At 44.1% G+C, this 27,056-nt stretch overlaps 1 protein-coding gene across 1 annotated transcript; it reads left to right on the top strand.

Moving 5' to 3' along the window:
• Positions 1–315: 315 nt before the first annotated feature.
• On the top strand, positions 316–15,771 carry LOC130126650 (intraflagellar transport protein 43 homolog A). The gene is made up of 10 exons (XM_056296257.1): positions 316–512; positions 628–821; positions 2,960–3,058; positions 5,868–5,938; positions 8,324–8,359; positions 9,262–9,308; positions 13,624–13,696; positions 14,622–14,697; positions 14,836–14,898; positions 15,181–15,771. Exons 1-10 carry the CDS (start codon positions 437–439, stop codon positions 15,289–15,291), a joined length of 846 nt encoding a protein of 281 aa, XP_056152232.1. The 5' UTR covers positions 316–436; the 3' UTR covers positions 15,292–15,771.
• Positions 15,772–27,056: the final 11,285 nt, after the last annotated feature.

The following is a 27,056-nucleotide window of genomic DNA, read 5'->3' as shown; positions in this document are numbered from 1 at the left end:
CTCAACGCCTCTTTTAAGACTTGGGCTGAACAAAACTTCTGTTAGAGCATTATTTCGAATCAAAGCACGGTACCCTCGACGTTGAGGCAATTATTGATCCTTTTGAAAAAGCGTGGGGAAGAGGACTGCGCTATTTCCACTGAAGTCTTGACGCCATATCATCCGTGAGCAAAGCAAAGCACGACACACTTAAAAAATACTGTGCGACGTGAAACACGACAGGAATCCGGTACGTCAGAGTGCGCTATCGTATCTGTGGGTGCACCGAGCCAGAGCCGTGACCGATGATGTCGTCTCTGTCCATTAGTAGCTACACATAACATAAAGCATGCACAATAGCAGCATCTAGCGGATCTCAGGAAGTGAATAAGGGAACACCAGCCAGGTTTTGCTTGAAACGTGTACAGTAAGGGAAGAGAACTGGGGACAATTAGCTATGCTGCTGCTGTGCGGCGTTCCTCTTTCATCTGGCGTCACTGAACGCATCCATCTGCCGCAACAGTTTGACACAGGTATCGCAATCAACGTTAAAATGAACGTTTATTTCAAACGAATTGTTTTTATTACATATACGGTGGCTTGTTTGGCGACACATTTAGATGACTGATTTGATAAACTCATGCTCAGTGAACAGGGTGCACTCCTCACGGTTTGATGACGTCTTCATATCAGCGGACCGCCGCGGGGCCTCTCCTCTTGATCGGTGTAACCTTGGAGACGGTTGCTATGTGACGCTTGTTGATCCCCAGGAAGGGCTTGAGTTAGCTAGGGCAGAAATGGAGGACAGCTTCCAACTCGAAGGTACCGGAGTTGTGAAAAACGTGAGTATTTTCTTTCTTTTCTGCCTTGGATAGTGTTTGCACAGTTGACGTTAGTTGCTACAGGAGTTCAGGAAAACTATATTTATACCTCACGCAACTTCCTGAAATGACATGATGTTTACTCTTGCGAATTTGCTGCTAGCTTACAATTTAGCTATTTAGGCTAAGCTATCAAGGAAGATAACGCAGTAGATGTGCAAAACAACAACATTTGCTGCTACTGTATACCTAGAGAGACGCTAGCTATGCGATCTCAGTGTGTTGATTAATTTTACTGACCGAATTTTCCCATCTCCATAGTTAGTTGGGGTTGTTATTAGTGTTAGCTTAGCCATTGCAGTTTGCGGGAGCGTTTGACTGTACGTTGAGTCCAGTTAATACTCAAGCTAACCCCAGGTTGTTAGGATGTTGAGTTCAGTCATTGCCCCCAATCGCCTTTTTTTGTGGTCAGATTTACACGTTGACAACGCTCATTTCGGAAGATATATTCGCCTGTTTTAATGCCCATAATCAAACCACAGGCGAAGATTATTATAAAATCAGCTCTATTCTGTACTCTGTTTTTTAGATATTCAGATTAAACAGGAAGCCATTCCACTAACCTCAATGAAACCACTGGCCCCTTAAGCTCGAGCACCCGATGTGCTCCTTCCTAGTTTACTATTTATCCAAGTTATTGTACACAGCCGTCTTTGTGAGTGAGTAGATCCGTTTCCCCATCCCTTTTAATGAGCCATACAGTAGGCATATACTTAGGTGGAGAGGTTTTATAGTTTGTTATGATATCCCTACTAAAGATTTTTAATTTCCAAAAAAGTCTTTGTTATTAGTTCCTTATTATTAGTGTGTCTGCATTAAGCCTACAGCCAATATTGTGATTTTACAGTTTTAACCATATTTTGGATTGATGAATGAATAGCAACCCTCAAATAAAATAGATCCATTATAAAGTTTGGCCTCTTTCAATGTGTACAACTTTCAGAATAGGATGGAGTGGACAATCTGAGTAGTTTTCATCTTGCCAGGTGAACGAGATTGATCAGCTAGTCTATTTCTTATCAACTAAAAGGATATGTTATTTTTTATATTGTGGAAATACATTGCTTACAAAAATGAAAGAAGCATGCACTGTGAATATTGTTAAAATGTCTTAGAAAGAGAGAAAAAAGGTGAGATGTACAATGAACACTGTAAAATTCTATATATGACAAACAATAGAAAATAACCTATTTTTTATACAATTGTGCAAAACATTAACCTATTGGGGAAAAAAATAAAAAAAGTAAATGTGACGTTATACACGTGTGCACCCATGGGATATGACCATGTGATGTAAACAGTTAGACTATTTCCACCAACTTTCCAACCTAACCTACTCCCATGTTCTACCCATTGATAATTTAATGTTGTGCAGTTAGATGGTCCCAGATCAGTATGGAAAAATACCAGTGTTTTTTACTATACCCTCTCACAACAACACAGGTCAAGAGGTGAATTCAGCTTAATACTATGTCAGAGAAGATGAAACCTTCCTTCCTCTCTACCCATCTATTTTCAAATTGACACAAACTGGTCAAGTGTATTTGTATGGCCCTAAATCACAGTTGCAATCTTAGGTTCACTAAAAAAACATAGATGTAGTCCTTGAGAAAATAATTATCAACAAATAATTTTTTCTCTATATTGAAAAGTAGCTAATAAATGGAAGGAACATTCATGTTACTGTGAAAAATTACTTACTATCTAAAGTTTACTTTTACTGTCTTCACATCTAAGCTACAAATTTTTACACTACTTAGAATACTACTTTCACATTCAGAAAGAACTGTACTATATGACCACAAATGCACTGTGGCACTATGCAGAATGTGTACTTTCTATGAAAAACTGTGAGTTGGCTCAGAGAAAGATAGTCAGGGAAATACTGCAGAAATAACAGAATTTATGCAATTAGAATTACATGACCTTTTGCAGGCTTTATTTCTGTGCAGTATATTTTGGATGGTCCTTCATCAAGATTGCACTGCTAAAACTATGCTAAATCACACGGAGTTGTGTCACAGTTAATGAAGTTTGATAAGGGTTTGTTTTCCAAAACAGCACACATTTCCAGTTTAAGATTATGAACATTTTAACAGGTTGCAAAGACAGGGCGAAGGGCTCGCCTTGCTGCAGATCAGTCTTCCTTTGAGGAGACCCGTCATGTCAGGAAATCTTCCTCTACTTCTACGGGAGAGGTATGAGGTCACCTTGCTGTTAACAAATGGTTGCATGATCATAATTTAACCTTGAAATGGGCTTCCTCAATATACATTTTGATTTTGTCTTATGCATGAATCCAAGGATGAAGAAGAGGTAGGTAATATGACTAAAATAGTGCCCTGGTGGGGCTTGTCTTGAAAAAGCTCCAGATAATAACTTTATACTATTTGCAGTAGTCTTAGGTTTATAAACACTGGAAGCTTAACTTTAATACTGGAAGCTTAACTTTGGTTACCTTAACTATGTGACTCAATTTCAGCTGGTAGGGTTGGATTTTGCGGCCAGACACTCTTGTAAAATTCACCAGCTCTCAAAGATAAGCACAGTAGCTTTCATGCCTAATCTCTAAAAAGAAATGCCTTCATTACTGCTTGATTATAGTCTGATTATACTATGTTACGGTTCAAAGACTACGCAATAGGCTAATAGCCTAATGTGTGATAGAATCCCAACTTGTAGGTCTGTCATAGATGAAGCTTACTGTTGTGAACGCATACCTATGGTCTTTATATTAACAGTTACAGAGACGACTGATGGTATAAAGTTATAAAGGGGTGCTCATATACTCAGTGCAGTGTTGTATGAGTGATCAATGTCTTGCTTTTGTGGACTAATTAACCTTGTTGTTAAGCATGCTCAAACATTTCAAATGGATACTGTTCTGGATCAGCATTTGGGAATCTTTCTATTGTATCAAATTAGTTTGCATGGCAAACTTAAAAAAAGCACTGTGTACATTCAGCCACTACACTGTACACTTTCACAAGTGCATTTTAATGCAAAATGAGTAGTTTTCAAAGTACCTTAGAACAAGTAGAATGTGTCTCTAGTGTTCCTTTGACTCCCTCAAATGTCATATGTGCTCTGCTTAAGGTTTGCTAAGGGCGTTCTCCCTGTTAAGACATGTCAGACTAAATGGTCCCAAATGTGGAGTAAATATAAGACTAATATTTGCAATTGAAGTCTAATTAGAGATGACAGTTGAAAGACAACAAACTACTTCACTAGTATTGGCATTCATGGAATCAGTCACATCCCCTGGATTGGCAAACTGTACACCAGCCAACATTCCCAAAGGAAGAATTCCGGCAACGCTTTTGCTCTAGGCTGATCTTCCCAAATTAGGCCAACTTCCTTAATGTAAAATCGGTATTCTCGCGCCCTTTCTGACCTGCTGTGTGCATGCAATGCATTTTTCCAGGCTGTCGTGCAACTGGGTGTGTTTATTTGTAATCTCCGTTTATCAACCCTGGCCTCATCCTCCTAAAATATCGCTGTGATTGGTCACATTCTTGACATCCTTTTAAACAAAGACTAAATTGCGTCCTACGGTTTGACTATCACAAGCATACCCCCAGAGAAGTCTTGAATTAGTAAACAAAACTAATTGGCTTGTTTTCCATGACCATTTCTGTACATCTGCAAGGTTCATATATGGTCATAGAGTATTTTAAATGCATAATTGTTTTGCTGCTGATTTTGGATCCTCTCCATTTTTGTTCAAAGAAAAGACTTTGACTAAATAGATGAGTCATTACAATAAAGAAAACTCTGTTAACCTACTTTGCTTATTTTTGTTTTTCATACTGTTTATTTTCAACAATAAAAATACTATGCATCAAATCTACAATAATAGATTTTAAACAGCTTTTAAAGAATTTTAGTGATATTTCTTAAAAAGCACTGAATGTCACTGATTCAGTTAAAGACACACTCTGAAAGCATAAAATCAGAAGATTTATTCAGCCTTAACTCCTGGCTAATAGCAAGCTACAATGGAGCTGTGTAGCCCCCGCCTCCTCCAACCCTGCCTAATACTGGCATTCAGATTTATAAATAGGTTTGGTGAGGTAGCCAGCTGTGAAAAATTATTTCCTCTTTCATGGTGAACGAAAGAAATTCTTCCTGAGCACTTTGTCCTCTGCAGACCCAATTTGGTAATGAGGGATGTTGTGCTCGTTTCTAATTCATTTGTCTCGTGCCCACCCTCGTGTGCTCTGAGGAATTCATTCATTCAAGTGCGGGTCTCAGGGTCCCGATCTCAGGCTCAGCATCCACACTCAATTGACTATTTTCAGTGCTATTTTCAGAATTAAAGAATGAGAGGGAGAGGGTCATTTTTTTCCTGTGAAGCTATTTTAGGTCAGACTTGAAGCCCCCGGCAGTTTTCTGTGTGGCAGTTCCCACACTCTGCTCCATATGTTCAGCCTCTGAGATTGGGCAGCATTGAAAACCATAATAAACAAAACAATGGTCTGCATATAGACGTCTCTGAGCTTCACATACCAGTCACTCATGTTTACGTGAGCTATGTTACTCATTGTTTGCTTGCAACAATGTGTCTTGGTCCAGTTAAATACTGAAGTTTAAGATTAGGTCTTTTATGAAAGAACAATGGCTAAATTAGCCTCTTCACCTTTAGCAGGGTCTTGAAGCTGACATCTGCTGGAGCTGAGTTTGTTATTATAGATGAGAGTGCCCCCTATTGACTTGCCAACCTGCTGCTTTAAAAAGCTAAGCAGTGGCCTAGCTTCAATATTTTCTTTTTGTTCATTGACTTATAAAGCACACGTAGACTGTTGTTAATAATGTAGTGTATAATGGCTACAGTTATGATGAAAAGAACACTCCACATAAAATTTCATTTTGTTATATGCGTTTCGCTCTGAGATAAAAACCCAATCATGCTTTATGATCTTAGGAAATGTAGGCATTTATCCTGTATCTGGCTGAACACACCATCATAATGACAGAGTTTGCTATTAAAGCTCTCTTTCCTTCCAGGGCCCCCCCCCTAAACCGGCCCGAAGGCAGGGAGGCTGGGCAGAGGAAAGCTCTGGATCTGGCTCTGCCAAGTAAGTATCTGCCTGTTTCCCTGTGTTCTACCATGGCTACACTATGGTTCATATGGACGTCTCAGACACACAGGGTTGCAACTGGGAGCTGTGGTGCTGGGTTATGTGTTATTAATGAATTCTCATGCTGTTGAATGAGCTTATTTATCAGTGCATATTTGCCACTTGGGTTGTGAATCAACAAGGTTAGAGGGTGCCTGTCTGAGAAGGCAACTCTCCATTCATCTTCATCTGTGTGCAAGGCGGTAATTGACATGGTTAATGTATCAGCCACAGGAGGGCACTGTTAGTCAGCTAGCCACTTCATCACAGTGGTTCAAGCTACTTAATCACCCCTTACCACTGCTGTCTGTTCGTTACAAGGGAAGAAGCACAACACGTAGAATTCACTGAGTGTTTCAATCAGAATGAGTATATTTGATGTAAGTTTTTTTCTCCTCAGCTTGCATTGCAGAATTTTAACAGTGGACATTACTCACTCTCGCATGGTGTCATTGGGAGTGTAGCCTTCATTAGACTGATAAAAAAACTAAAAATGTTTGTGTTCTTTTATTCACTACTTTGCCCCTTTTTGCTCATCTCAGTGGAGGTCTGGTACATTCAAACAGTCATGAATTGAAGCGAGCAAGCCGAGTCAATTGGCCTTACTTGTGTGGTTTTCTGCACTCTTACTGCAAGCAGGGAGAAGAGTGTACTCGGTAGCTCTTTCTCTTCTCTCACGGAAGGTCAGTGCGTCGCTTCCTTGCGTTTGCGTAACCCAACTTGAGTCCCAGTCTCAGAGAGATTGAAATACAGGAGGTGTAAAAGGGTTTTGCACGTGCATTGATCCTCTCTGAAACAAAGTAAGTAATGGTCCCCCCTGGAGCTGGCAAGGACTTCTCCCTTCAATGTCACCCCTCATGCTCAATCACCGGCGCCCTCCTCCCACTAATCCCAGCGCAGAAATCCCAGGATTTGTCGATCTATCACTCCTAATTGACACTAAATGATCTGTCAGTTTATTGATGAACCTTTGAAGCCGGGTTGTCACAATATATTTTATCCCTAACAACTTTTTCCAGACAGTTTTACCATGTCTATCGCTTTGCCTTACATGAGTCTTAATCAAGGGGCCTGTAATGTGTCTTAAGTGTCGCCACCCCCCGCCCTTAGACAGGACACAGTCCAAGGGCAGCCAGGTAGACTCCCACAGCCCCTCTCTGCTGGGTCTGATTGAACTCCACTACATTCACTGCTGTTATCTGAGGCACAGATAGTCATGGAGAAGAGAAGGAAAATAGGCCGCAGAGGTGGCTGACTCCAAATTTGCTAGTTTGATATTTAGTCTGATTCTCGATGATTTGCCCTGAAAATTCAATGAGGACCTATAGTTTAAGCATACAAATATTATGAATAAACTATAGGTCAAATACCAGTTTAATTGTTTCTATGATATTTTAAGGTTGGGGTTTAACATGTCTGAATGGGGGGGGGGGGGTAGGTGTGATTTTTTTTTTCTGTATTCCCGCGTGACACAATAGGGATAGGTAGGTAGGTTTATCTGTTCACCCAAATTTGTCCTACTCCACAGGAATGTGTGTGGCATGTTTTAATTCCACTGCTACTTAGCATTAAGCCTGACATAGACCCAACACCCCAATAAGATGGAGCCAAATGAGCTCCTGTCTTGATACATGGTAGAGCTGTTTTGGTAGGTGCGTTAGACTGTTTTTATACAGATTTATAACCAGTAGGGGGCACTACTCAACCAAGAGAGCAAGCGAGATCAGTTTTCAATGTTGGAAAAAAGTAAAACCTGCAACAAAATAAACTCTTTATTTTGATTTAGAGAACCAGACCATCAAAATGTCCAAGGTTTTAATTTCTTAATGTTTGAATAGATGTGTGCCACTTTTGGTGACAACCCTGATTTTAGTTATAGTTTTTTTTTTCTTAGTTAGTCATGTCTGCCTTTTCTGAATCAAAATATTTGCTATATATAATACTATTACATCGGTATTGCTATAATGCTGTGTTAAGATGCAGAAGTTGTAAAATACAGTGATTTGGCCTGGTGCGTGTCCTGTTCAATATGAACTGTGCATTGAAAAATGGTGCTGTGGTCCAGCAGGACACGAGGCTGAGAGAGAACACATAACTTACTGCAGATCCCACTGAGCCTTAATCGACACTATTACTGAAATTAAATAGATGCGAATGCGAGACTGTCTATCAGAATGTCTGTGTGAAATCTTGAAGGAACAAAGGAATTTGTACATTCAGGTATACTATATTTAATAGGTTTTTCTGTTACTCTAAGGTAGGGGAAAAAGTTGTCACAGTTCCTTTGTTTTTCTTTTTGGTTTGCTTCATGTAACGATCTAATGCTTTTCTGTCGGTGAACAGATCTTCAAGAAGACGTGCTGCTGAAGACCTGGAAGAGTAAGTTTGTTCAGCCAACCACCCTTGTCTCATTAACTTCCCACCGTGTTTTGATTGAATTACAAGACAATTTCAGCCTTTTATATGTTAGAATGAAAATGGTTGAGTTTATACATTTGTTTTCTTTGCTGTGGCGCAGAATCAGGGCTGCACTTTTGGATTGTCCTTGGTTGCAACAAATCCTCGACTTACAAGAACAATCACTTAACATGATTAAAAACCAGCGTGACTGAGTTGTCATCACTTCTATTGTTGTTGGGAGCCAAGTTTTCCCTAGTTTTTTTTCTTTTCTTCCTTATCCTCCCTGCCATAATTCTAGGACTAGAATAGACATCATCATGGGGAGAAACAGGTAGAGGGCATAGTGGTCTATGTTATTATACTCATAATCGCCATTGGAGCCCAAAGCCTAAATAGCAGTGCTTGGACGTAGACTGTGTGTGAAACTCAGGCTGGTGCCCTTCAGAAAAGTCCCTTTAAATAATGCCTCTGTCACAACTGTCTCATCTCACCAACACTTCTTCAGACTCTTGCTCCAGCTGGGTCTGTTTTTTTTAATCATTCCCAGAGGTAATCTTGTCTACAGGCTGCCAGGCTAGTCACCCAGACACTGCAACGGTGTCCCATAGAGGCCACGGAGCCTTTTGGCAGACACTTCCACGGCGAAGTTCCAGTCAGCCTCTCACACACACAGCAAGCCTCCTAGAGAGAGAGAGAGAGAGAGAGAGAGAGAGAGAGAGAGAGAGAGAGAGAGCGAGAGAGCGATCAACATAGAAAGAGAGACAAAAAACACAGGCAGATCATCAAAGCAAAGGGGCCTGGTTGAAGCCTGGCCCCCTGTGATGACCTCTCCATTGGACAGCGTTTAATAATTCATACTCTCACACTTCCTGTTTCTACAGCCGTCGCCTGCAACCCCAAACTCCCCAGGGCTCGGATGATGAAGGAGGTGAGAGCACCCTCGCAGTGCCCGGTTCCTTGACTCTTCCCACGGGCAAAGTGGAGCCCTCCATTGCCTCCCCCAGCACATCCATCCTCTGGAAGTAGAACAGATAAGCAGTCAATGAGAGCGTTTTAGTGTGTTTGGTTCAAGTGCACAATCACATGTGAGAACTCTCCCTTAGACATCCTAGTGTGAGAACCTCTACTCTGAGCATGACACGCAGGCCCACTAGATGAAAGTGACACGTGGGAATGTTCATTTGATAAGGTTAGAACCATGGCTGCGGGGATCATTGGTAATCACACTTTCGAGTCACGCGAAGTCATGACAAACCTCATATATTCATTAAATCCCCTATCTCATCCATTGGTTGAAACATGGCAAGGTTTACGTGGTCCCCCCGGACCAACAGCATAACAGCCCCCCACCCCCCACCCCACACACACACACACACACACACACACACACACACTGTGCCAGGTGTCATGGAGCATGGCTGTAACAGGAACATTGCTGCTTTTGACTGTGTCACCTCAGGGCCCAGCTCTCTCCTTCACAAATTTCAACAAAGCACTACCAAGGATAATTGTTCTATTTTTCTGAGCAAACCAGCAGGGGAAATAAGGGTGAAATTGCCTTAGCAAAGATACGACAATTGCACACGCTGTTCAGTTTACGATATTGAAGGGCCTGCATGCATACCATTAGCTGTGCTTCTGTTAGCATTGTGTAATACCACTTATGAACATATCAAAAGTGGGTATTTGCATTTAGTTCGGCGCACATATCCGTCACCGTTTTGTCTACAGCATCTGGCTTGTTTAGAGCTGGGTAGAAGTCTTTGTTAGATATAAACTGTCAAAATAGTTTCTACGGCACAGTGTATTGATAGATTGATACCCCTTTTGTTATAATTTTTTTCTCATTGCATTGCCCTTATGGAAAGATCACAGTGATTTTCTTGAAAGTGAGATTATCGAAAAGTGAAAAAAAAGAAGTGTTTGAAGGACTGAGGGCATTCATGGAATTAATAACGACATTTTATTGCCCAGAACAGTTCTATTTTAGCTCTATGAAGTGGTCGATTAAGAATGTGATCAGTTGAAAAAAATATGATGAATTGAAATCTATTAAAGTATTGCAGTTTAATCGCAAAACTTAGGCAAAAAAAAAAAAGCCAATACTAATGATAATCTCTTTGCTTCTTCTTGTGAAAGTGGACTCGCTGAATCTTTTCCAGTACTTAAGAAGGTGTTAGTAGATGCTTAGACGTTTTGCTCAGTAGGAGTAGCAGTTTTCGATAATACTTACTCTGCTTGAATATTATTGTGGCCCCCGGTGGTAATATCATAAAGTGTAAACCTATACAGAGTGTTTATATTTAAACATTCTCAACTACACACCATCTATCATACAGTCTCTAAAAGGGCCAGTTGAATAAGGAGCCCAGTGGTATGGTCCTGTCCTAGAAAATGCCGCCAGAAAGATTATTACTCTGTGGAGGGAAACCTCTTAATACAGAGCCAGAGGCAGGGGCATTGGAAATTACAGTGCTGAGGGTTAGTGAGATAGCCCCTGCGATCTTGATTATGTCCCCTACCCTTATCCCTTATGTCCACTGGCTACAAGCAGAGAGAGAGAGAAAGAGAGAGAGAGAGAAAGAGGGCTAGCCCAATCCCCTGCTCCCATCTCTCCATCGGCTGCCCCCTCAGCCTCCTGCCTGTCACTTAAAATAGCACGACTATCACAAACACTCGTCTGTTTTCATGTCTCTCTCTCTCTCTCACTCTCTCTCTTTCTCTTAGCTGGTGATCTGTTGAATTCGGTCCCATAAGCCTTTCAAATGGATTCTTTGCCTAGGTAATCATTTGACTGCACCCCCGCTTAGATTATAGGAACCCCAGCAGTGTGGAGAAGTGTCTCTGGTCTCCAAAGTCGCTGACCGCCGTGTGCCTGCCGGGAGTATGTCTACATTCCCAGCAAATTATCCCCTTTTGATATTTACATGCTTCAGTGAGGAAACTGGGCGGGACCGTGTAATAAGGATATGCTTGGCCCGCTTGCTGCCAGACAAAGCAACCTTGATAGATGTCCGGGCTAGGGAGGGAAGTCGGTGTAGTAGGTAATGTGCGCCAGCCGTGCTGACGAGAGACAGCTCCTTCTGATGGAGTTGCCCTTTGCGTCAGAAGAAACACAGGCTTGTTTGCAGCCGCTATTTAGCCCTCCTTGACCTCCAGTAATAGATTGAATTTGAAGCTCATTTAAAAGTGTTGTTCCTTTTTCTTTTTTTTTCCCCTCCCACTTAATAATAGAGTTTGCATACACGGAACGTGTGCCTCGCTGCCTCACATTGAACTCTCATGGAATTGTGTTGATAGTGCATTATTGGCTGAAATGGGGTGGGGTGGGGGGACAACCCAGGAAGCTATTTGCAAAGAGCCGGATGGTGAGGCTTTTTGATGTCATTGCACTAAGACCATTAAATTTGATTGGGGGTCCAGGGGGGACAGATTCTGCTGAACGCTGTGCTTTGTAAATGAGAGGACAAAGTGTCACTGGGGCCTCATGAATATGAAATACCAGCTCCCGCATTTATTTGGATATCAGAAACACAGATGAATCTTGTCGGCAGCTAAACGAGCATGGCATTTCTAATTTTGTTTAATTAAAAAAGAGAAAGGAGTAAGTTATCAACAGAGGAAGAGGTTTTGTTATCCGATGGATTTTGGTTGATAGTTTTTGACCAGGTTTTCTTCAGAACCATCCATCCGTCCGTCACGTGTGCAGAATTTAAACATTATCTCTTGTCACAACAGAGTCCTAGGTTTTAACAAGTACCCAGGTATTTGGAAGGCCATCAAGGCGGTGTTTCTTCAACTCCAGTTTATTTTCAGCAGTGGTATTTTTGAAGGAGTAGTGACACAGATGCCAAGATATTTCCTCACATCAGATGCAGACTCCCATCTCCTCACCCCCATTTAACTCCTCTATTGACTTTCCCCTCAGGGTGCAGGACTGTGTTTAGAGATTACTGACAACCCTCCTGCAACCCAGCTCGCTCTCTCTCTCTCTCTCTCTCTCTCTCTCTCTCTCTCTCTCTCTCTCTCTCTCTCTCTCTCTCTCTCTCTCTCTCTCTCTCTCTCTCTCTCTCTCTCTCTCTCTCTCTCTCTCTCTCTCTCTCTCTCTCTCCCTCTCTCTCTCTCTTGCATGTACTTCCTTCTCTCCACATTCTCTTATTGTCACCACTCTTCTGTATTTAGGAAAAGTATAAAACACCTGAAGTTAATACAGTTTAACATTTTAACAGGGCACCTGTGATGTCACTTGGTTTGGTTTTTGGCGACTTAAAGAGAATTCCAGAGCAGCTAATATTTTGGGTGCATAGACTAATTATTTTAGTTGAATAAAGTCATCATTTATTCATCCGTCGCTTTGATAATTGCTTACTGCATTACTGTCCATTATTATTGATAGAGTAACTAACTTACAACAAATGCAGTGAGGTAGTTATACACTTAACATCTTTGCAAAGTCTTTGAATTCCTTTAAGTCAAGATCTCTCATTCATTATTCACCATCAAGCTTATTTCAAACCAGTATTTCCATATCCCCTAACATCTCCCTCTCATTTCCCTGCTCCAGCAAAAGTCCATCTGAAATATGCTCTGAAAGTTTGCCCTGTCCTTCTTGGGAGTGGAGCCATCCTCTATCCTGTTGCGTTTTGCCAATTAAAGCGGGTTCCCACTGTTTGAGCAGCGGGCTGGCGGCTCCTGGCACCGCAGCCCCTGCCAGGCCGCACTGTGACTTCCGACCCCACACAGATGGGCCCGCAAGCAAATACTCTTGCACATGGCTGGATGCCGCCCCAGTCGGAGTGGCAGAGTGGACACGGAGGTCGGCCTGCCGGCCACCGTGGGTCCTGGGGGTGGGCGGCGCTGACAGGGCCCAAATGCTAGGGTAGCGGGGGGTGCTTTCTGGGGAGCCCCTGGCTAGCGCCCCTCTCACAGCAGGTAGAGCTGCCGCCTTGCCTCCTGAATATTCATGGCCGCATGGCTATTGTGACAGGGCAGCTCTTATGAGGATGTAGCTACAGAAAGGGAGGGGAGGAATCAGGTGCCAGCTTACACAGTCTTAGACACACATACTTGTACAAACACACATCCTCTCACAGGCATACACAGCAGATTCACTTTACATTTTATGTGTGTCATCCTGCTGTTTGCCTATAAATCATGAAACTTTGACACTTTTTAAACAGAATAAAAGTCAGTGGCCCTTTATGAAATGCTAAACATGGTTTTATTCTGGTATTGACTGTCAGATATTCCAGTGATTCCAGACCTTGATGAGGTCCAGGAGGAAGACCTTGCCATGCAAGTCGCTGCTCCACCAAGGTACTGGCAATGTCAACCTCTCACCCTGGTTGTGTGCGGGCACACACACACACACACACACACACACACACACACACGTACACACAAACACACACACATACACACACACACACAAATTCCTTAATACCTAAACCATTGCGCAAAACCTGACCAATGACCTAAGATAAGGTGTTCATCAGACGCAAGTACAGTAGAGCGCACTGGCGACACAAACTGTTACCTAGCCCCAGACCGTCATCATTGAGAGTATCTCGGCATATTGGGTCGTTATGTAGAAATAACAGTAGGCTATGATTTATGCGACTCTGTTAGTGGGGCCCTTGCAAACGAGGCCCTTTGATTTACAGGGCAGTGAGAGACACGCAGACATGTGTCGGCTATGTAGCAAGGCTATGACAGCGGTGGAGGTTATTAGGCTGGGGCTTGCTCTCTGTGCGAGATAATATCCACATTGAACTCATTGCAGGGGCAATGTAGCGTGTAATGTGCCGTAAGTAGGACTGGCATGCACTGCTAGGCCCCGGCCACTTTGAGAGCCCCCCCCTTTTAATTCCTACCCACAGATAAGCAGCTGGGTTTCAATTTTAGGCGGTTACTGCTTGGCACCCATCTCCCCTTCTGTGCTGTCTTTGATGGTGTCTTGGTGCCTCTCTGTGTGCCTACTTCAGACTTCTGTAAAACCATCTCTCACAGTCGTAACAGACAGGTAAACTAACACAGACTGGTAAACTAACACAGACAGACTAACCCCGTGAAAGCACAGGGTTCGTTTAGCTATTCTGTTCTTTAGTGTTTTTGTTTTTTTTACTGAAGCGTGTTGTGATTATTGAGGAAACTTGCTACTTAGATTCAGACTTCTGTTGTCTTGTTGGCCTGTGTCTGTGTCATCTTGAGTGTTGTCTTTATGTCCTCTTGCCCCTTTTAGCATTCAGGTCAACCGGGTAATGACCTACAGAGATCTGGACAATGACCTGAAGCACTACTCTGCCTTTCAGACCTTAGTGAGTCAAACAAACCTCTCACCTTTCCCCTTCACCAAGGTGGTTCACTTTTAGGGTGCAGAATCATCAGACACAGCCCAGTTTGGGCTTTCCTCTTTATATTAAAGTTAACCAGCTTCTTTTGCACTCTGCCTTTAGGACGGGGAGATTGACTTGAAGCTCCTCACCAAGGTTTTAGCAGCAGAGCAGGAGGTGAGAGAGGTGAGTGAGTTCTCTGTAAAATTAGCCTGTGAGCACCCTGAGAGAGGGCCTGTCCAGCTGTTTCTGGAGCATGAGGGGAGGTTGCCACCCGGCCTCCCAGGTAATCAAGATTTATGATGTGTACATTAACACCCTCTGCTCTCCTTCCCTCACTCTCTTCTCTCTCTGCTCTCTTTGACTCCCCCCCACTCTCTCTCTCTCGCACGCACACACACACACACATATACTCTGATCTCTACTCTGATTCTTGTTTGCTCTCTCCCTCTCTCGCTCTCTCTCTAGGAGGATGTGGGTTGGGACTGGGATCATCTGTTTACAGAGGTGTCCTCCGAGCTACTGACGGAATGGGATCAAGGAGAGAATGAGGAGCAGGCCACGCTGCCTGTAACATGAGGAGGTGTAGGCCAGGACCTCAGACAGCTTCTCTGGGATCGGGAGGGCTTGTCCACGGCCCACACAGGGACCATTGATTTCGGTTGCAGTAGCTTCATATTATTATTCTGTATCCAGAATTTTATATTTTGTAAAATATATTTATTGCATTTTTGTTGTTATTGTTTTCTAAATAAATTTTACAAATAGTTGCACTATGTATCAGCCTGTCTTGCCTTCATCACTTCCCACAGTCCTCTCTGTCTCTATTTCAGTCATTGCAGTGGTTTCCCTTCATTCATTTTTACATGGTTTTTGTTTAACCTAAACTGCCAAAAGGCAAACTGACTTCTGCTTGTAAAGGCCCCTCTGAAATTAGCTGGCTCAGATAAAAATGCCCTCCCTGTACCGCTGGCATTATCAGCCCCCTCATACAAGTCCAAGGTTGATAATCAGCTAAGCTGAAATCCAGTTGATTGTGTTCAAATTAACATTCCTCATTAAAGCCTACAACCTTATTGTTATTGACTGTGCCATTGACTTTATCTTCCAGCTCTTCGATAGGAACAACCCCTTCTTCACTACTATCTCAAATGCATTGAACAGAGTTCCTATTGACACCTGAGGGATTAGCATACATTATATCTTCTTTTTTTTTTTACTGGATAAGGGTGCATGGCTCCATGTCTGGGCCAAGATGGCCACCAGTGTCAGGTGTGTGCTCTTCAGAGTTGAAGAGCAATGATAGGTGACATAGGCCTCAGGACTCGGATGTGGATTTAATTAAGAATTGAGATTGATTCTGCCTGTTTCTGTGACACACACACACACACACACACACACACACACACACACTGTATAAAATGTCTTGTCTACTGTGCCTTCAACACGTGCTGGTACCATGTATCAGCATTCAGTATTGTCTTTGGTTCATGTGTGTGAATATAAATGCAGACTTCTGAAGCCGGGCAGGGGTTATCAGGGAAACAGGTGTAACATTTACAGATTGTGATTAAGTTTATTTCTGAGGCAAAAGAGTAGTCTCATGACATTTGGGAATGCATGCCGAAGTCCTCGAGGACAAGCAATCTATGAATCTAACAGCTCAATTACTGCCCATCACAAATAGAGCCACATTTTTTTTCTTTCATTCAAGGCTTGAATCAACTTCATTAAGTGTAATGTCTCAGGACAGAGCTATCAGCCGGGATACCTGTGCTCCAAATATTTGTGTGTTGCAGAATATTCGAGCTCAGAGCCAAAGCGACGTGAGTGATCTCTGTTTGTCTCTATCACACATACAAACACACACTTTTTACAGTCTCCACAATTGGCTTATTTAGCCAGCCTTAATGAATTCTGCCCATATGCCCTGAGCAGCTGCCACGTTACCCCTTCCTCCCTCCCCCGCCGAGCTGCGAAGTGCCCATCCATGTAGAGACAACCTCTAGCTGTCTCTCTGGAGAAGGCCGAGCCTGCCACTCCTCTGCTGGCACTGGGCCGGTGCCGTCTGAGGTGGACAGCTCGCGGGCCGAGGACTCAGATTAGGGCCGAATGATCACGGGTTGTGGCCGGCCTCAGATGATTGGCCGGAGCAGCGATGGATCACAGAGAGGATTAGAGGAAAAGAGATCCAGAGACGCTGTTTGGTATGTGCCTGCATCCAGCTTCTCAAAGTGACCTCTCTCTTCTCCTTCATCCCCCCTCTCTCTCTCTCTCTCTCTCTCTCTCTCTCTCTCTCTCTCTCTCTCTCTCTCTCTTTCCCCCTACCTCCCCTCCCTCTCCTCCATCTCCACCCCCCACCCATCTCTGTCAGTATATATCCTGATGCCGCAGCAAGCCTCAGAATGACCTCTCAGTTGCCGGGCGCGGTGAATTTAATCACGTCAAAGCGACTGCAACGTATCTGTGATTTCCAGTGAGAGAGACAGTCTTGTTCCTGGATATCTTTTGTAGCTGGAGCGTGAGGTTTCCGATGAACACGGTGTCACCGAGAGGTCAACCGAGGCCCGAGTCTGAGGCCACATTGACTCTAACGTGTTTATCAGATCAGAGGACACGGGCCTCACCGGGGGTTTTACGTGTCGTTTGTTTTCCCGTGACATTTTTCTATTAATATAATGGGGCCATTAGCACTGGAAAACCTATATTGCTACTCTGCATTCTTGCAGAATGCAATATTTCAGTTCAAAGTGCCATAACCATGGCAAGCTGTTCAAAACCTTTTGATTTGATCGGACGTGTTGCAGCACCGCCGCATGCCTGAGTGGCTGTTTTCATCTCTGAGCTTTATTTATTTGGGGAAAAGATAAGTTCTTGTGGGAACCTGCACTGGCTGTTTTGAAAGCAGCGTTTCTATATTGAAGTAGGACTGTAAAACTTGCGAGCCGACGTGGACCAGCTGAGCACCAGGAGTTTTCAGGCCATCGAGTTTAAATGGCTCCTTTATCCGTGTTTTTATTGGATCCCCTGAGTGGAAATGACTTTTCATTTTGTGGCAAAGAAAACAAACGGGGGAAGTAATACAGTTTTAATAAAAACAGACTCTGGCCTACTCAGAAAAAAAAAATTTTTTTTCCTCCTCCCGGCCCACCTAATGTATTTCGATACAGGGCGCTAATTGGAAGGATAGAACAGAGATAATATGCTCCCAGCTCCACCTAATATGCTGTGGTGTTGACAGAGGTTTATACGTTTTATCTGGTCTCAATATCTCCCTTCCATATGGCTCAAAAGCAATATGCTGATGTGTAATTAAAGCGTTAAGAAAATGGGGAGATGTAGCGATAGCTGGGGCCTGATGCCGGGGCCCCTTAGACACAGAGTGAGGGGTGAGGACAGACACGCCACAGCACACAGGATAATAGGACCGGCTCATTCCACCAGGGGCCACGCGCCGATCACCGGCTCCCTGTCACTGACCTCACCGGCAGGGGCATCAGTCAGGTGCCATGCACCCAGCAGAGGCTGGATCCTGCATCTCTCACGGCAGGGTGATCATCAATAGTCAGTCAAATGCTATTCAAACAAGCATGGTTAATGCATTAAAATGCAGTGCAATGCACTTCCTGTTAAATGAAAGTGCAGGGATATCACTGAGGTAACACCAAAGGAAGGAAACAGTAAATAAGTAGAATAGCAATGAAAAACTTTTTTGCAGAAATCATCGGCTGGAAACGTGCAGATGAAATACATCGATATAACAAAGCCCTCTCGTGCAGTCGTGTCACACGTGATGTTATTTCAGAAATGCATGCACGCCCGTTTGAATCCCGATTGTAGCAATAAAAAGTAACAAAAAAACAAATGCAATCATATTCAAATAGATTCTGACGCCCTTTGAAAAAAAAAAAGGATGTTAAAAAGCTGAGCGGTTTTAGCCCGAGTATTGATTCGTCACAAAGACTCCATGATATTCAAAGTTTAAAGGAGAAATCCTCACCGCAGAACTAAGTCAGGCCGATCAATATTATTTTTTTGATCAAAAGGGGATTTGCCTTTGAAACATCTAGATTAAACAGATGTTTTATTTTTCAATAGATACACTGAAACTTTAAAGGGCCACAGGAGGTGGTGTGTGTGTGTGTGTGTGTGTGTGTGTGTGTGTGTGTGTGTGTGTGTGTGTGTGTGTGTGTTAGGTGGGCAACCTGACTTCACATTAGCAACAATGAAAACGGTACATTTAAGATCTAAAGTTTGATGAGTTGAAAAAAGCGTTTTCAGTTTGTCGGTGCTCGTTTCCCCCTCTCTTCTTTCGTTACCGTTCTTGTTCACCCCAGGTGGGCTTGGACATTAAATGGCTGGGGCGGTGGCAGCTTGGAATGCCCCTGGGCCTCTTCCGGCCGTCATCTTGTCAAAGGACCCGGGAGGTGGAGTGAGCAGGCTATGTTGGATTCATAGGTGTGTGTGTGTGTGTGTGTGTGTGTGTGTGTGTGTGTGTGTGTGTGTGTGTGTGTGTGTGTGTGTGTGTGTGTGTGTGTGTGTTGTTTTTCCCCCCCCAAGTACAAACGGTGAGTGGAGGGGGAAAAAAAACCCTCTGTTCTTTTTGTAGCAGTGAGATTGGCTGAATTCATTATTATCTTTCCCCTCCTTCCCCCCTCACATGCTTTAAGTGCAGCAGGGGGGTGGGGGGCTAGGTTGGAAGGAGAGACGGGACTTTGAACATGAAATACAGCCGGGCGCCACATTTGTCATGTATTTTATTATTTCCTCTCTTCACCTCTCAGTCCTGTGCGCAAGGCCCTTCATTTTTCACATGACTGGTTTTCTTATCATTGCGGGCCCTCTCCGCTGGCCTACTAGTGACTTAAAGGCAATAAAACACAAAACATTCTGTAAAACATGGCCGACTCTCTCGTTGTGGACGCCCTGCAATGCCTCTCTGGGAAATTATGATAATAACTCAGTGGCGGTTGGAGTGGCCAGGGTGCTGAAGAGGCTGGTGGCGGTGGGGGGGGGGTCCAAGGTTCACCAAGGCCCCTCTGAGCAGGGACAGGTCAAGGTGGGCTGTTTGGGCCACCCCCCCCACCCTATTTCACCCTCATAAACTCTTTCCATCATACAGGAGGGTCGGCTGCAGCCGTGTGCAAGGCAGCACCTCTCTCTCTCTCTTCCAGCCGCCGGCGATAAAGCAAAGGATGATGGGAGAGTGGTTGTGTGGGCCCTCCCTGGAGGTGGCGAGGTCAGCCGGAGAGTTTATCACGGCCAGCCGAGGAGTACTCCCGAGTCAACAGAAACCTCACCGTTTGCCCTCTGAGAGACAGAAATATACATTTGTACCACTGTACATTAAAGCTGAACTCGCGGGCTTCCCCCGCTTAATAAAGGGTTATTCTGTCCATCCGGAGTACGGACACAGGTTACATAACACGAAGTGGCATCTTTATCATGGTTGGAGACTCTCTCCATGTATTGTTGTCGAAATGTTTGACTGGTTAGGACGAACACCGGTGCAGAAGCAAAAAAAAAAAAAAAAAAAAACCAGAAACGGATGTAAACATGATGACGATGTGACCGCGCTCCCGTTGGACAGGTAATGTACCAGGTCTACAGTCAGTATAACGGTACAACAGTGTCCCCACACTGTTCCAAGTCGTTTGTGGTACTTCAGATCGCCTGTGTGAGGACGCCATTTTTACAAGGGTGGGAACTGTTTGCTGCTGAGCTGACAACGGCTGCTACGCCTTGTTTGTAGTTCTCGCTGCCAGAGGGAGGGAGGGACGGGTCGGGGTAGTCACAGATTTCTGCTTTAAACTTGGCTACTTTATATTTTGTGTTGCTTACAAGGGGACGACACAAGGTGGCAAGAACACATCCATCAGTATACTCTCAGCCATATGTTGTTGGAGTTGGTCATGAAATGGGTGGCTGTATAAAAATGGATGGATGTGTGTGTGTGTGTGTGTGTGTGTGTGTGTGTGTGTGTGTGTGTGTGTGTGTGTGTGTGTGTGTGTGTGTGTGTGTGTGTGTGTGTGGCTGGCTGGATGTATTCCTGTTCCACCTCGAGAGTGTGTGAATGAGAAGGAGTGTGGACAGGAAGAGAGAGTGCGCTCCACCACTGAGGTGCTGACAGAGGGGACCGAGGGGCTGAGATCACACCTGTTTCAGCCCAGCACCCTGCCCAGCGGGGCTCCGCGCCGACTCTCAGGCTTCTTCTGGCATCTGTGATCGGGGCTAGGCCAGTCCCTCATTCGGCTCCCTGCTCCACCTCCTCTTTGCCTGTGGAAGAGAAGTAAGAGCTGGAGGCTCCATCTGCCGAGGGCTCACGGTGGTCTCGACGGCCCGCCTGGGGGAGGAGGGGGGGTGCTGGGCCTCCGTGACTCCGCCGTGGGGGTCTCACAGTGGTATGACCACGGTGCACCGCATCACACTTCACATGCCAGCTGGCCGAGCTCGCGCCAGTGTAAACAGAGACTAATGACCACTTCTCTCTCTCTCTCTCTCTCTCTCGCTCTCTCTAGCTCTCGCTCTTGCTCTCTCTCTCTCTCTCACACACACACACACACACACACACACACACACACACACACACACACACACACACACACACACACACACACACACACGTGCATGCACACAAAGCTTCATTTACGATGGAGGAGGGGGAAGTAGAAGATTAGATACAGTCAGGTACCAGTGGTTGGTTTGCATTTAAAGGTTCATTCTGTTTTTTTACAACCTGGGTTTTATTTTTGTCGTTTTTTGCCATTGTGCAGACCCTTTATAATATCCTTTTACTCATCGGCTTCATTTTTGGAGATTTTGGACAGTGGACCACTGCTGGACAATGCTTTTTACAATGGCATCTTACAGCGTAAATGAACACAGGCCTCAAATCTGTCCTATCAACAACAACAACAGCAACAACAACAGCCAAGAAAAACAAAAAAAAAACCTAGTGCCTCAGTTAGGCTGTGTACATGATTTCCCATTGTCTGATTTCTCTGTTGGGCTGGCTGGATAGTTAGTCGATGCAGAGTGGCTCAGTGGTTTCTCACAACAAGAAGGTCCTGGGTTCGAACCCCTAGGCCGTCCCAGGTCCTTTCTGTGGGGAGTTTGCATGTTTTCCCCATGTCTGTGTGGGTTTCCTCTGGGTGCTCTGGTTTCCTCTCACCATCAAAAAGACATGCATGTTAGGGTTAATACTCCTGTCTGTGCCCCTGAGCAAGGCAATGGAAAGAGCTGGAGTTGGTCCCCGGGCGCTGCAGCTGCCCACTGCTCCTATACAATAGGATGGGTTAAATGCAGAGGACACATTTCATTGTAACCTGTACAATGACAAAATAAATTTGCTTTCTTCATCTTCTTCTTCTTCTTTTTTCCCCCCCTCCCCAATTGTACATAGCCAATTATCCCACTCTTACCCACATCCGGCTTCCCACCTACAGACACGGCCAACTGTGTCTGCAGGATTTGGACCGGAGATCCTGTGTTGGTAGACAACGGAATAGACTGCTATGCTACCTGGACTCCCCCTCCTTCTCCTTCTCCTTCTCCTCCTCCTCCTCCTTCTTCTTCTTCTTCTTCATCATCATCATCATCGTCATACTACTGCCTATGGTTAGTATTTCCTGCAAGTTGAATCAGGAAGCAGCTCAGGATGTGACTGACCATTGCTGATATTGGACAGTTCAGGTAATCTCTTTTAATTTGCACTTTTGCTTCCACTTCAACATACTTGGTTTAGATGACTTGGTTAAATTGGACTTGTTGAAAGCTGTCTAACAGTTGTGTTCAGTTGCCCCATAAGATGCCCATTGCAAAGCTGTGTGCCGTGTCCAAAACCTGCACAACGAAGCTGTTGAGCAGAATGCTTTCATAACCAAATATTGCACGATGGCAAAAACTGTGAAAATTAAGACCCAGGTTGCAAAACAAGAGGGAATTATGCTTTAAACAAACTATGTGGGTATGAATGCATAGGTAGACAGTGATTACAGTAATAACATTGCTGTGTTACACAGAGCAGGGCCGTGCAGGTGTGGCTTCAGAGGCGCCTGTGGGAGAGAGGGGTTTCCGACCTGCTGAGCGAGCTCACAGTCGCAGTGGGTAAACTGCTAAAGCCACTCGTTGACTCTGGTTCTGAGTCCGCCACATCACAGGGACCCCGGGTGTCTACAACATCACAGACCCCACCCCCCTCGTGCTTCTCAAGCCCCCTGGCTCAAGCCAGTCCACCCACTGAGTCTATGAAGCTCTCCTGTCGGATTCCCCGCGAAGGTGGCGTCTCTGTCATTATTATTAACCGCCCCCCTAATGTATGGTTGAGAAAGCTATTCCATATTGGATTCAGCAGTCAGGATGCAAAATGAAATGAGCATTCTCCTTGGGCCTCATCTTTACCCTACCTGAGTCTCCTTGGCCCTCCGCGAACCATTCAGTCTAAATCAGACAATTCCATCACGGCAGCCCCCGAGTTTGGTGTCTCCAGACTCAAGGACATCAGGGTAACTTCCGTTGTCCTGTCCCTTTTCATTCAGGATCTCCTTGTCCCTGTCAGCAACCAGCACCATCTTCAAAGCTCACTTTTCTCCAGGTTCCCCCCCTCATTCAATTAAGTCACTAATATTTTTAGCATCCCTGGCAAGATAATTTCATATGTCCCGCTATCTCATTGGACATTTCGCCCCAGCGTCCCCAACACATGCATTTATAGATATAAATATATATGGGGATATAAATAAATATATCAAACGTAGCAGAGAAGTAATGTGACATTGAGTGTTATTCCCCTGCTGGGCGGGCAGAAGTAGGGAGGTCACTCAGCCACACTGAGCCATTGGCAGCCCGGGCCCCGCTGGTCCACTGGAGTGACTTAGCTTCATCTACAAACTCGCAATAAATATCTGGCCATCATTTATTTTAATTCACTCCTTTCTTGCTCAGACGGAATGGATTCTTAACCTTGTAGGACAAGGACACCCGCATGCCGCCTTGCCTTGCCTTAGCCGCTAAATTATTCTTCATTCTTCTGGGGGAACAGAAGGAAAAAAAAAAAAAGGAGTCCGGCGTTGCTCAAACTGTCAACTCCAATGAAAAGCGTAGCTGAAAACGTTGTCACTGAACCCCTGGACAAGGAAAAGAAGGGGGCAGTGAAAGACAGAGTGAGGGAGCATGGCGGGGTGGGTGAGGTAGGGGTGAGGGGGTGAGGGGGTGGGGTGGGTGAGCAGCCTCCAGAGTGATTTATTTGCCAAATCAGGACACAATGAGTCGATTATGAGTCCTCTAATAAGGGAGAGTGTTTGGGGACCCACTAATTGGGCGTGATTGAGTTGCAGTCTGGGAGCCGGGCGAAAAGGGAACCCGGTCGGCGGCTGTCATGCAATCATCAGCTAATCAGAGCTTTGAAATTAAAACTGCGTGTTTAGGGTTGAGGAGGGGATAATGGCAGGGACCCGTCTGAGCTCTCCCGATGACAAAGTAGTCTGCCTATCGGGGTGTTTGTGTTTGTATTTGTGTGTGTGTGTGTGTGTGTGTGTGTGTGTGTGTGTGTGTGTGTGTGTGTGTGTGTGTGTGTGTGTGTGTGAGAGAGAGAGACAGAGAGAAAAAGAGTGTGTATGTATGTTTTTGTGTGTATGTGTGTTAGTGTATTTGTGTGTGTATTATAAAGAGTTGGATAATGTGTGCTTTGAGAGAGAGAAAGAGAGAGAGAGTGTGTGTGTGTATGTGTGTGTGTGTGTGTGTGTGTGTGTGTGTGTGTGTGTGTAGTTGTCATCTCTGAATGTAGTCATTGCTGGTCTTGATGAGGACAGTGAAGGACCTGTAATCAGGCCGGTCTTAGGACTAAAGCTCTGGTTTGTATGTGTGTGTGCATGGTGTATGCATGTGTGAGTGCACACTTGCATGTGTTGCCCTCAGCAACCGTTAAGATGGGGGATGTTTTCTCTCGAACTATCTTAGTCACTAATTTATTTAATCCTTGTTCCAAGGCTTAAAAGGTAAAAAAAGGATAGTAGTAGAGCCGACGAGGGAGCAAGCAACGCATGTGAGTGTCAAGAAATTCAAAATGATACACATCACGGAGTGTTATGCTGAAATATTTGCACCACAATTGAATCCCTGGGCAATTTTAAATAATGTGCGAACAAATGAAGAATAACCAGTTGTGCCTACGATTAAATAGATGCAACAAAAAAAAGTTTTAGCGGAACAGAATGTGAAATTCCAAGTGACAGTTTCATCCGACAGGAATTTTAAAATTGTAAATTGAGTCCCAGGGTCCAGGAGGAGTTTTAAGGGAAGTCGTGTCGTATTAATGGAATAAAATGTATAACAAGTGTGGCAAAATCTGACTTTAAAATGTAGGGTTTGAGGAGCTGTGCCGGCCTCAGGGAGTGTTGGGCTGAGGAGTCGTGGTGTTCTATTTCCGGTCGCTAGGGGGCAGTGTTTATCTGCCCTGCACCGCGGCGACAAACGCGCGAGGCGCACGGAAGTGAGATACGCCGACGGACCCCCGTGTGTACAGACTTTTCGGAGTACGATATGCAAAACAATTAGACCACCTACAATAGAAAAGAGAAAGGGGGGGGATGTTTCTTCTGATATGAGAGTGTTTTTTCTCCTTCTTCTTTTTCTTCTTCCGGTTTAATTGTTTTAGTACAACGTCCTGCCGAATGTGCGGGCTGCGTCACGGCGCTCACCTGGCGGGGACTTCCTGTTAAACTACGTCTTTAACCGCGAACCGGATAAAGGGGAACATGCTTCAGTCTGGAAAGACAGTAGAACGCCATGCAGAGCACTGCTAATTACCTCTCACTCACAAATAAGGCCCAGGTCTCTGCCTCTGTACAAAACAAAACAAAAAACGTTGCAACCCATACAAGAACATCTTCTACTGTTTATTTGTTAAATTATTTTTCCTCTAACTGCTTCCCCCACACATTTTGTATTTTGACACCATCGTTTAGAGCACTGAATCCTGTGTTACTGTTGTTTGGATCAAAATAATAATAATAATAACAAAGATGTTATAATGATTTGAATAATAATGCTGACCACAATGCACACAGAACTAACTGTAATCAACTGTAATAACTGTAATCAGTGTCCATGCACAGAGCCATTCGAGATAGTTTTAATAGTTAAAGGATGTGAACTTAATGCTTGGCTTCTGTAATGTAATCCCCACAATACAAGGAATTGTTTCAGATTCTCAGTCATATAAGAAAAAGTTTTACAATTGTTTATGGCACTGAATTTGGACGTCTGTCGCCTGTTGCCCTGCATTCTGTAATATAACACATATAGCGTAAGAATGCCTCGATCCGGTCCGGACATGACCCAGTAACAGCTGATTGTTTTCTTTTTTAAGAAAAATAACATTCAATGGATTGTCACTCCCCTGTAAATGCACCTATTTCCTGTCTTCATCCTGAAGTTGCATGTTGGAAAACCCAATATGCAATGTAGCATTCCTTCTAATATTCCTAAGGCCTTGTCTAATTGTAAATGCGCCTTACGTCTAAAAAGGGCCTCACTATAAAAATCTGAAGTGGGTTTAGGCATAAATGGGATTAATTCCCAAAGAATGTCCTTTGCTCTTCCTCCCATAATTTCATTTGCAGGGTCCACAGCATGAATAGCCAAGCAGGCAGTGATGTGGAACAGGAGGACAGGCCTCGCGGGCCTGCGCGGCGGCTCCACAGCCTTCAGGTTATGTTACCTTGATAATGTCACAGCTGTAGGAGCCCACCGCCCACCGCCCACTGTACAGGACACACGAAATCCAATTATCTGCTTACTAATGTGTGGGAATTTTATGCCCTCATTTCTCGGACTTTGGGTCCAATTCTGAGAGCTAACAATGTTTCTATCTATCTATCTATCTATCTATCTATCTATCTATCTATCTATCTATCTATCTATCTATCTATCTATCTATCTATCTATCTATCTATCTATCTATCTATCTATCTATCTATCTATCTATCTATCTATCTATCTATCTATCTATCTATCTATCTATCTATCTATCTATCTATCTATCTATCTATCTATCTATCTATCTATCTATCTATCTATCTATCTATCTATCTATCTATCTATCTATCTATCTATCTATCTATCTATCTATCTATCTGTCTGTCTGTCTGTCTGTCTGTCTGTCTGTCTGTCTGTCAATCTATCAATCTGTCTGTATGGATTTTTGGTCATTGACTGGTTTAAATGGGCAAGCAATCATCATTCCCTTGTGTGTAGATGGATGGATGGATGGATAGATAGATAGATAGATAGATAGATAGATAGATAGATAGATAGATAGATAGATAGATAGATAGATAGATAGA

Source organism: Lampris incognitus, chromosome 16 (genome assembly GCF_029633865.1).
Source record: "Lampris incognitus isolate fLamInc1 chromosome 16, fLamInc1.hap2, whole genome shotgun sequence".
NCBI lineage: Eukaryota > Metazoa > Chordata > Actinopteri > Lampriformes > Lampridae > Lampris > Lampris incognitus.
This window is presented reverse-complemented; position numbering and strand designations above follow the sequence as displayed.

Bases quoted from the DNA above. Each gene is read 5' to 3' on its own strand.
- LOC130126650 (XM_056296257.1), top strand. From the start codon at position 437: ATGCTGCTGCTGTGCGGCGTTCCTCTTTCATCTGGCGTCACTGAACGC. The intron at 822-2,959 runs GTGAGTATTTTC...ACATTTTAACAG, and splicing joins GTACCGGAGTTGTGAAAAAC to GTTGCAAAGACAGGGCGAAG. The intron at 3,059-5,867 runs GTATGAGGTCAC...CTTTCCTTCCAG, and splicing joins CCTCTACTTCTACGGGAGAG to GGCCCCCCCCCTAAACCGGC.